The 11,585-nt window shown below is 35.6% G+C and overlaps 2 protein-coding genes across 2 annotated transcripts; one reads left to right on the top strand and one right to left on the bottom strand.

The window, feature by feature from the left end:
- Window positions 1-39: 39 nt before the first annotated feature.
- Window positions 40-1,182, bottom strand: LOC121759123 (cytosolic sulfotransferase 12-like). Its single transcript, XM_042154623.1, has one exon. It carries the CDS (start codon window positions 1,127-1,129, stop codon window positions 161-163), a length of 969 nt encoding a protein of 322 aa, XP_042010557.1. The 5' UTR covers window positions 1,130-1,182; the 3' UTR covers window positions 40-160.
- Window positions 1,183-8,718: 7,536 nt separating this feature from the next.
- LOC121782003 (patellin-3-like) lies at window positions 8,719-11,155 on the top strand. Its single transcript, XM_042179711.1, has 4 exons — window positions 8,719-10,131; window positions 10,251-10,375; window positions 10,476-10,617; window positions 10,704-11,155. Exons 1-4 carry the CDS (start codon window positions 8,905-8,907, stop codon window positions 10,953-10,955), a joined length of 1,746 nt encoding a protein of 581 aa, XP_042035645.1. The 5' UTR covers window positions 8,719-8,904; the 3' UTR covers window positions 10,956-11,155.
- The last annotated feature ends 430 nt before the right edge of the window (window positions 11,156-11,585 follow it).

Here is an 11,585-nt window from a genome sequence, read left to right as displayed (position 1 = left end):
ACGTTTCTCCTATAGATCGGTGATTCAAATTATCTTGGATAGACCGGGAACAATTATTGATATTTATTACGACATACATAGTTAAACTTTTCACAAAGAAACACATACAAATAATTGTTGCAAACACATACACAAACACAAAAACACATAATAAAAATAATTATAGAATAAGCCCAAGGTCCTCAAGCTTAAGCCCAATGGTTTGATCAATTCGATCTTCCATTTCCGAAGTCAAATAATTCTTCCAATCTCCAACTTCCCCTTTCCTAAAAAAGGATGTATTGGGCACATTCAACAAAATTGATCCCTTCTTGTTCACCTCCAAATTCTTGAGCCTCTCCAAACTACACCTCCACAAAACATCATCAACTTGTCCCTCCTCTCCAAATGGCCTCCCTAAGAACTCGGCGATCCTCGAAACTTGCCCCTTCTGGTCGGATTTCATCTCCTCGTACTTTACGAACAAGATTTTGTCGGGCCTTTTCTGACTCTCGAGCCAATACTCTGCCACGTGGTCGGAGAACGGCCCATATTGATGTAGGCCCGAGCATAAACAGTCAACTGCTTTTTCTAGCGGGAACGGTTCCTGGTCGGGCCTTAGAAATAAGTTGAAGAAATGCCACATCGATATCAGAGTGTCCTTAGGGTTTCGTGCCAAGTACACGACCTTGCAGTCCGACTCTTTGACCGAGTCAGGCAGCACGGCGTATGGTAGGTGTGTGTGGAGAAGACGGGGACCTGACGCGTCGTAGATGTCGACGTGTAGTGGCTTGGTAGAGAAAAGAGCGCTCTCGATTGTCGGGACGTGGAAATGAGGATTCTCAGTAGCCAGCATGTCATGTTTGCACTCGTCATGATTTTTTAGGATGCAGAGGGAAAGTGATTTGAGCCACGTGGTGCCAGTTTTCATGGTCGATGCAAGGATGACATCATCATCCCGGGACTGGAAGCTCGACCGGAATGCTAAGGCGGGCTTCAACAGGTCCGACCCGAACCAAAAGCCTTCCCATTGGGTGATGTCCATTGCATCCCAAAAGCGTGCTTTTGGTAGCCCGATTGACCATTTCTCCACATCGTTATCTTCGATGGGAGAAATTATTTGAGTTGGGAAATTAGGAGATTTCATCATTTTGTATGTAACTAGTAATTGTTTGGATCTTAAAGAGATTAAGGATTTAAGTGCATTTATAGTATTTGTAATATAGGGGCACCTTTTCTTTTAAATCAATCACAAACTAACCCGAAAATGAAATGACATATATTTAAATTGTCCAATTGGTAGCAAATATATAATTAATTTCTAATAATTTTCTCAATTTCAAAAGTTTTTAGGAAGTTTGTGTTTGATTGGTTCATTGGTCCCCCACCACATCCATCGCAACATTTAAAGAATGCATTTGTGCTAAATTATGATCATATGCAGTTAAAATCAACCATGTCACGTCGAGTCAAAATTGTAAAATTGTCACGTCATTTCATAAATTAATTAAAACTGAAAATGAGAGATTTAATTTACAAAAGGCTAATCATTCATTAAATAAAGTATCCACATATCAATATACATCCATGTCATAATGTTGCCATCGGAGACCAAATTTTCGAAAAATAAACTGTGAAAATACATTTCTGAATGAACGTGGCCCAACTTATAGCTCAAATTCAAGTGAATGTGGGTTCCGGCCACTTTTGACAAGTCTATTTATAAATGCAAAAATTAGGGTAGTGAAATTACGGTGGGTTGGGTCGTTATTATATTAACCTGACCAACCAATAAGATCTAATCCAAGCCTAATTTGATATGAAAATTTTTAACCTGAACACGAATCTGACCCGATACCTTCAAACTCAATCACGACCCGCACGCGATACGATATAATTAGTGTTGACATAACACGATAACCACACAAATCTGATACACACAATTAAGACTTGATTTATACAACTCGAACTCAACCTGAAATCATCATGTTTTTAAAAGATCGATCCGGTAAAGACAACAAATTAAACTAATAATGAGGCTTGACAGAAGCCCATTAATCCTATGTGTGTGTGTTGTGTTGCAAAAATTATCGATCCTAAATATTATTTGTTTTCTTGTGATATAAAAATCTATGGCGATTTAAAATGTTTAAAATTATAACAAATTTATCTACTAGTAATTTATGGCAAATAAATGTCTTATATCTTTGGGCTTAGAGGGCTTGAATTTCAAAAGGGCCATTTGTTAGCCCAAACTATATTTGGTTCCAAACCATTGAGAGTCCTACAATAAATCAGCGTATACGAATATATGTAATCAGCTCATTTATAAATTAAAATACGACGAATAATTTTCAAATATGCATTTGTCGAATGAGGCTTACCGCTTACCTCCCCAAAAAAGCCCCAACTTATCCACCAACTTTAATTGATGAAATTTAACATATTTAAGATTACACTTCTAAAAATTTTGTCAATATACTTGATTTATAAATATTTCAGGATTATTATTTGATTCGTTGTATGCTTTAATATATAAATATTGTAGCAAATAATTTTTGCGGTTGTTGGCGGGGATGGATGGAGTCTAATCATAGCTATAATTTGATAACAACTGGAATTGACATCCTCCTTAATTATCGCTTAAATATTCATCTTCTTATGATTATTTTAACCACCCACACCTTCCTAATTGGATTCTTAGCTTTTATTGATTCTTATTAATTTTTAATTGGGAGTTTTAAAACTTTATTTCATACTTTTATTCATGTTATTTTTGGTAAATAGACTTTACATTATTTTCTATTAATTCATTTTACTCATACTTTATTATAAAATTATTACAAAAATATATCTATTACACCACTTTTTCCTCTTAATTTACTTTAATTTACACTTCGCAAACTGCTTCATTCCCAATTCATTTTGATACAAATAGTTGATGTCATCTATACATAGTCGACAAAATGTAAGAAAACTTTATAGGGAGTACTATTAGTTATGCAAACTTTATAGTATAATAATATGAAATTACACCAAAGTGTTTATATGAATAATGTAATTATGTAATTAAAGATGCGTTTTTTCAATTATATGTCCCTTTCAGCTATTTAAATAAAACTTTTGTAGGCTTAGCTAGTCGTGCTTACAAGTTACAAGTAGATCTAATCTTTCTTGTTAATTCAAATTTAAATATGCGGGAACAATATCATTAAGAGTATACTATAATAATCGTATTTATCATCATAAAATTGTGTTTCATATATATTTGGTCGTATTCACTCTATTTATGCCATATGCTATTTCCTCGTCGTTTCAGTTCCTTGTTTCTATCATTTGTCAATTTATGACATAAAAGTTTCGCCTACACACATATATATATATATATATATAGGATTGTATTCAAATCCTTTTTCCATATTTTCTCCTATTTCCTTCTTGATCTCAGCCCCACGATTTTGTCATCCGACGGTTAGATTGATGCCACGTGTCATTTAATAATGCAGATTTTCAGTTAAATAATGCACACCGACTAATAATGCACCATTATAGTGTAATAATGCAGATTTTCAGTTGAATAATGCACACCGACTAATAATGCACCATTATAGTGTAACAATGCAGATCATCTGGACCGTTGAATATATGTCACACTTCACATTAATTTTAGCAAGACATTAGTCATTAGGTTATAAACCAAATTGTTACAATCAATATTTTGGATTACATGATTTTATAGAATGTTGCGGTAAAAAATACTACTCCATTATTGAATTAAATCAATAATTTACATAAGCTTCATTCTTTAATAGGAGTAGGATATAATTGTAATATTAGGCTGTCCCTTACATTTTTCAGAATGGTCCAAAGTTAGATACAAATTCAGTTGGTATATATATAAAGCATGGAAATTTTCCCTAAAATTGGCACTTGCTTATGTTCGTGGACAAAAATGTGTGATAAAACAACAAATTTTTGGCTAATGTTTGAATTCATTTATGTGACAACAAATTGTCACAACTCACAGTGTGAATTTATTAATTTGTACCCTACGCTAAGAAATCAATATGAAATTCACTACGTTTTTTTTTCCTTTTGTGTTACAGTCAACAAAACGTGATATGAGTATGAGTAAAATAGAGTAATTAAAAGTTACTACTATACACTAATTCAAGGGTGTGGTTGAGCGGCACAAGACTCATCTACTCTAGACCAAATAGTTAGTGAATCAATCCATGTATTTGGATATGTAACAACTTTAATCCTTGAAATAATTGTTTCACATTTCGAAGTGTCTACAAATAAGAATGGTAAATAGTTACTGAGTCCGTCGATAGATATTCTTGGACTTAATAAACAAAAAAAAAGTTTGTAAGCTGAATAGGAATGGGAAGATTAGGGATAATATATTCAAAAAATTTAAAGACACGAATATGAGCTAAATTAGATACTTAGGTGTAAATTGAATGATGTGTACGTTTTAATTAAGATACTAATTTATGATACAAATTGTTAAGGGTATTTTGATGTGTCACCAATATTAACGTTACATATTGAAGATTCCAGGAAAAGGTAAAACAAATAGTGACGTTATATAGTAGTGACAAAAAAGGAGAACGTTAAAAGCGGTGATTGTCTTTAACGACACTAATACAAATTAAATTACTTATTAATTACACTAAATTCCAAAACCTTATTTAATCACACTGACTGTTGCTTGGAAAATAGCAGCAGATCAGCATATGCATATGCTTGTGTCTAAAATTAGGGTACGATATCTTCACTAAATTCGGCAGAATTAGTAATTATTTTTCATTGGCCATTTTATATACATTTAATTGGAAATTTGGAAACATTTATAGGCACCAATTATGGCTTTTCTAATTAAATCATCAGGTTGTTGATAATAAAATTGTTAAGTATTAATGTTTTTGATATATTTTGATTCATTTCATTTTCATGAATATATATTGTTATCTTTGCGCGAAATTCTACCGTAATATTTTAACAATAATAACGGTCTAGTTGAGATTTTTATAGTCCGAGTATTTTATTTCCACTCTTGACTTTTATAAAGTTTATAATTATCCCACTAAAATACGAAAGTTGGAAGATATTAACTTCAACACTATTAATTACAATTCTTATCTCTTTTGTTGACCAAATGGTCTCTATCGAGGTTTATACTTTATAATAGGATATAATAATTGGAATTTCGCATCTAATTTAAAATTTGATGTAAATAAAATATGCCAGTGAAATAAATTGTAAAAAAACTACCTTTTAAATAATTTTTCTGTGGAAATGATGCAATAATAAAGATTATTATTTGGATACAAATAGCTGTTTGGTGAGCCGGCGACGATGATTACAGAGAAACATGCACGAGATTTTTATTGTATACAATACATGGTGGGATCATACGACAGCATATCGAATAACAAGTTGCTTGGATAAATATTTATAAAATAAATTAAATTGTGTGCGATATTTTTATGGTAAAAAACAATGTTGCCCATTTTCTCTATTTTGTTATTTAAGTTGATTGGTTAGATAAATTGGCTTGAATTTTGGGGGATATTTTATTAATATAATATACTATTACATAAACGAAATAAATCATGTGAGTTTTGTTTTACAAATGTTTATGAGGTCTGAAAAAGCGCTATAAAAAATTTGAACATTTAAGTATAGAATTGAAAAAATTTAATATAATAAAATTTCGACCCAAATAACCTGCAATCAAATTAAAATAGCGTTAACTTGGAACAATCGTATTGATGTTATTAATTTGTCTGAATTCTTTTGTGTTTTTATAATCGTTGTTTTTACAATCGTGATATTACGTTATCTTTTCTAAATCAAAGTTTATCTAGTAGACATTGTGACACATAAGATACCCACAAAGTCACAACATTTCATTTTCTATCTCAATGATTTATTAAATTACAAGACTGATAATTTATGAAACTGACAGCTTCTTTCCATGCTTATCTAATTAGCCAAATAGATAAAATATTATAAACCTATTTCTCCAGAAATAAATTTGCCAAGTTTCACAAGATAATATTAATTACAATTTTTTTATATACATGCATTGCTTGTAAGAATGGACTTATTACGCCATAGTTTACTTTTCCCTTTCTCATATCATGACAAAATTTCAATTTCAATTTCAATTTAAGTGGTTGAATTATTCGTTCCAAAGAAATTCATAATTTCCATGTATTAGGTATGAATATATGACGTCAAAACCCAATCAATAAAGTGTATTTTCATAATATATTGCACTTTTGTAATTACAAACTATGTGCTTATAGAAATATTATTGACAAAGAATATATGTCCCATATAAAAAATTAGCAGTACTTCCTTCGTCTCAATTAAATTGAATCAAAGCTTTTGGTATAGAAATTAAGAAATTATATTGAAAAATGGATGAAATAAATAAAATACTCACTCCGTCTCTCAAAAATATGCACTCTTTCATTTTTCATCCGTCCCACAAGAATATGCACTTTCTAAATTTGAAAAGTTTTTTTTTCTCTAATGACGTGGAACTCATTCTCCAATAATAACACTTTATTTACTTTTTCTCTCTACCTCTCACTTATTTCATCAATTTTACATTTAAACCCGTGCCGATCCCAAAGTGCATATTCTTTGGGGACCGATAGAGTAAGAAAGAAAAAGAGAAAATAAGTAGATATAAAAATGAGAGTAATTAGAACATTCTAAAAGTAAATACGACGCAAATCAGTTGAGACGTAATACGTGATAGTTTATCAAAAGACGTGGGTGGACTAAAAGTAGTAGTAGTAAAATATTTGAAGAAATCTATACGAAATATGTAGATAACGTTTCTATACTATACAAATATAATTCCTCAAATCTAATTATTGCAATTATTGTAAAAATAAGTGATACTATTAAAGTCTAATATCACAAAAAATTTCATAAATTTGTTCTTTCGTAAACTTTAAATTTGGCATACAATATCACAAATTTAAATAGTAGTTGTTAAATTTCTCTTACTAGTGACAAAATTCAGCTATATTTCATTTGTTATTACATCACATAAAATATAGTTACCACTAAAATAATACTCCCCCGTCCCACAATAAGAGTCACATTTTGTCATTTCGGTCTGTCACATAATAAAAGTCACATTTCACTCTTACCGTAAACGGTAAGTAGGGCTCACATTCCGCCAACTTATTCCACTCATATTTCTAATATATGTAAGTGGGACATAAAGTCCACTGACTTATTGAACTCACTTTTCTTTATATTTCTTAAAACTCGTGCCCACATCAAATGTGACTTACTCTCTCCGTCCCAGTTTAAGAGTAAGATTTAGTTATGACACGAGTTTTAAGAAATTGGTGGAGTGTGTAATAAATGAAGTGAGGTAGTGGTTGTTAAAGTGTGTAATAATTGAAGTGAAGTAGTGGAAAGTGAGACCTTTTGACTTTTTGTATGTTTATAATTTTGTTTTATTTTATTTTTACGAAAGTAATGGCATTTGAGTGTAAATTAGATGAATAATGACATTAAATTTTATGTCCAAATATGGTAGATTCTAAATGTGACTTTTAAACTGGGACGGAATTAAATGGCAAAATGTGACTCTTAAACTGAGACGGAGGGAGTATATTGTGGGACGGAGTTAGTAATAGTGATGTGATCAGAGTAAGCTTCTCCAGCTTGATACGAGTTTTAGTGTAAAATGTTAAAATATGACGGAGTTAGAGAAAAAATAGGATAAAATAAAAGAGATGAAAATAAAAAATAGTGGTAGTATTGTGGGGGTTTATTTTCTGAAATAAAAGTTTCTAAATTACTACATTCGTCCTATATTAAGTGTCATATTTTGTCATTTCGGTTTGTCTTACAATAAATGGTAAGTAGACCCCACATTCCACAAAATAATTCTACGCACATCTTATTATAAAACTAATACATGTATATACGTGAGATTTATATTTCACTCACTTATTCAACCCACTTTTTTATTTTCTTAAAAATTGTGCTCGTACTAAATATGACGGAGTGTACAATTTAACCTTCATAACATAATATAATTAATAATTCACCCTACAAATATTTAGGGGTAGAAATAGAAATTGGAGGTGGGTCCCATTTCAAGAGTGGTAGTTAGGGTGTCCACTATGGGGCGGCGCGCCGGCCGCCCCCTTCCCGCCGAGTTATAGTGTGGAGGACGTCCGCCCCGAGGCGGACGAATTTTCTGGGGCGACAGCCCTTCGGCGTGTTTTGTGCGAGGATGCGCCGGTCCCCGATCGCCGCGCCTATAGGCGCGCAGGCCGCCCCCTTCGATTTTTTTTTTAATTTTCGACAATTTTTAGTAAGAGAGAGGGAGATTGGAGAAGGAAGGAAGAAGGAGTAGGTAGTCACGCTTTTGGAGAAAGAAAGAGGGGTATTGCACGTTTTTGGAGATAGAAATTTATATATCTTTTTTATTCGGTTCCAATTGTTTATGAATATTCGATCCTAATTATCTCATTTTCTATTTATTTACATTTCGATAATTTTAATTATAATTGATTATTTTAATTATTATTGATTTAAAATAAACTAAAATATTAAAATTAAAATTAGTTAAAAAATTTAGGACTATTAGACGTGTCCACTATAATGGTGAAAATAAATTTTTAGTGCTATGGATAATAAAATTGGGACTATTGACAAAAAAGAGGCGGGGCTATTGGAGTATCCGCCGCCGGAGTAGACAACGAGCTGGCAAATACCCAAGCTTGACAGACTGTTCAATTTCACACACTCAATCTCCCTCCATTCTCTTCAAATTCAACCAAATTTCCCATTTCAATCCATTCTTTTCCTCTCTCTCTATCAAAATTTCCGAAATTTTCCTTTTCTCTCTCTAAATCTATTTGCTGCTTCGACATGGCGGAGGAAACCAAGAAGACGGTTCCTCAGGCGGCCGAGGAGGTGGTATCTGACGTGCCGGTGGAGAAGGAGGTATCCCCGCAGCCGGAGCCGGAGAAAGCGGCGGAGGAAGGAGAAAAGGAGAAGGAGAAAGATGAAGAAGCGGCGGCGGAGGAGAAAGTTGCCGAATCCGCTTCCTTCAAAGAGGAGAGCAACAAAGTCGATGACCTCGTCGATCCGGAGAAGAAAGCTCTCGACGAATTCAAGCTCCTGATTCAACAAGCCCTCAACAACCACGAGTTCACCGCTCCTCCGCCGGCGAAGGACGAGGATAAGAAGAAGGAAGAACCAGAAACAGAGACAAAATCCAAAGACGGAGAAGAGCCCAAAACTGAAGAGAAAAAGGAAGAAGAACTAAAAATCGAATCTTGCGATGCCCCACCTGCTGAAACTCCGGTGGAGGCGGCTGCAACGGAGGAGCCGGCGGTGGAGAAGAAGGTGGAAGAGGTCAAAATCGAATCTTGCGACGCCCCACCTGCTGAAACTCCGGCGGCGGCTGCGGAGGAGCCGCCGGTGGAGAAGAAGGTGGAAGAAGCAAAAATCGAATCTTCAGAGGCTGTGGAAGAGATCAAAGAGACCATAGTTCATGAAGTGACGCCCCCATGTGAGGAGCCCGCCGCCGCCCCTGCAGCGGAGGAAGATGCCCCCCCTCCTCCCTCGCCGGAGAAGGTTTCCATCTGGGGTGTCCCCCTCCTCGCCGACGAGAGGAGCGACGTCATCCTCCTCAAATTCTTGAGGGCTCGTGATTTCAAAGTGAAGGAGGCTTTTACCATGCTGAAAAGCGTGGTGGCGTGGAGGAAGGAATTCAAGATCGATTCTTTAGTGGAGGAGGAGGAGTCCGCCATTGTTGAAGGGCTTGAAAAAGTTGTGTTCTTGCATGGCGCTGACAAAGAGGGCCACCCCATTTGCTACAATGCCTTTGGGGCTTTCCAAGACAAGGAGCTGTATAACAACACCTTTGGTGATGCTGAGAAAAGGGGTAAATTCTTGAGGTGGTATATTCTCTTGTTGGAGAAGAATATTAGGAAATTTGATTTCAGCCCTGATAGCATTTGCACCATTGTTCAAATCACTGATCTCAAGAATATGCCTGGCTTGATTCTCTTCAAGAAAGATTTCAGACAGGCTACTAATGAGGCTCTTCAGCTTCTCCAGGATAACTACCCTGAGTTTGTTGCCAAACAGGTACTCCCTTTTTTCCTCTCTCACTCACCAAGATTCAAATTTTTTTACTTGAATTGTATGTTTGTTCTTGAATTGGGTTTGTATAGTTTTGATTTATGGATTGATTTTGTTTTTTGAAGGTGTTCATCAATGTTCCATGGTGGTATGTGGCTTACAATAGGTTGATCAGTCCATTCTTGACTCAAAGAACCAAGAGCAAGTTTGTGTTTGCTGGCCCTACCAAGACTGCTGAGACCCTCTTTAAGTAAGTCTATATATCATTCTTGATGGTATTTTTTTGAATTCTTTGATGTATATTTATATCAAGTGTTTTAATAATTGAAGTTTCATTTTCTTGTTATTAGATACATAGCACCTGAGCATGTCCCAGTTCAATATGGTGGCCTAAGCAAGGATGGTGAGACAGAATTCACCACTGCTGATTCTGCAACAGAGGAAACCATCAAGCCGGCGGGCAAGCACACTGTTGAGCTCCCCGTCACTGAGGTGGGCTTCGTCTTGAGCTTGATCCGAGCCTAAATTAACGAAAAACTCAACTTTTTTTAATGGTGATTCTGGAATTTTGTTTGCAGGCTTGCACACTGGTGTGGGAGGTGAGGGTGGTGGGGTGGGAAGTCTGCTATGGGGCGGAGTTCGTGCCCTCGGCTGAAGGGGGGTATACGTGGGTCGTGCAAAAGTCAAGGAAGATCGGGCCCGGGGACGAGCAGGTCGTCGGGTGCAGCTTCAAGATTGGTGAGACTGGCAAAGTTGTGCTCACATTTGACAACCAAACATCCAAGAAGAAGAAGCTTCTTTACAGGTTCAAGACTAAGCCCTCTGAATGAATGGAAATGGAAACATAAAATTATTCTTTTTTACTTGATTTATGTTTTTAAAAAAAAGAAGAAACTTGGAAAATGTTGTTGATTCTATATTTGTTGGTTGGTTGGTATTATAAATTGAAGTGTTTTTATTGTTGGATTGTGGTGTAACAAAATTTGGGATGCAAGTACATATGGTGAATGCGAAACAGAAATATTTATTAGTGTTTGCTTGGACACAACATTTATTACTACCTTGTTATTGGTAATTTTCTTGATGTTAGTTTGCCTTAGAGTGTCCACTATAGACACGCCGCGGCGGACGGCGTGAAGGAGGGAGGGGCGAGGCCGGAGGCGCGGCGGTCATAGTGGGTGGGGTGGCCGCCGCGAGGGAGGACGGGGGAGGGGGGCGGAAGCGGCTTCGCCGCGTGCGGGGCGAGGACGCGGCGGAGGGTGGGATAGGCGCGCCTATAGGCGCGGCGCCCATAGCGCAGCGGTGTCCGGCGCGGCGGGGGTCGGCGAATTTTTTTTTTTGAAGATCAGATCAGATCTGAAGCCGCGAGGAAGAAGATACTCCGAGGAAGAAGATGACTCCAATTTATGATTAATTTGGTCAATTGCATTGGGCTTATATGAATTGCATTGGGCTTTTTT

This window comes from Salvia splendens, chromosome 2 (assembly GCF_004379255.2).
Source record: "Salvia splendens isolate huo1 chromosome 2, SspV2, whole genome shotgun sequence".
Lineage (NCBI taxonomy): Eukaryota > Viridiplantae > Streptophyta > Magnoliopsida > Lamiales > Lamiaceae > Salvia > Salvia splendens.
The sequence above is the reverse complement of the archived record's forward strand: the minus strand, read 5'-3'. Positions and strand labels throughout refer to the sequence as shown.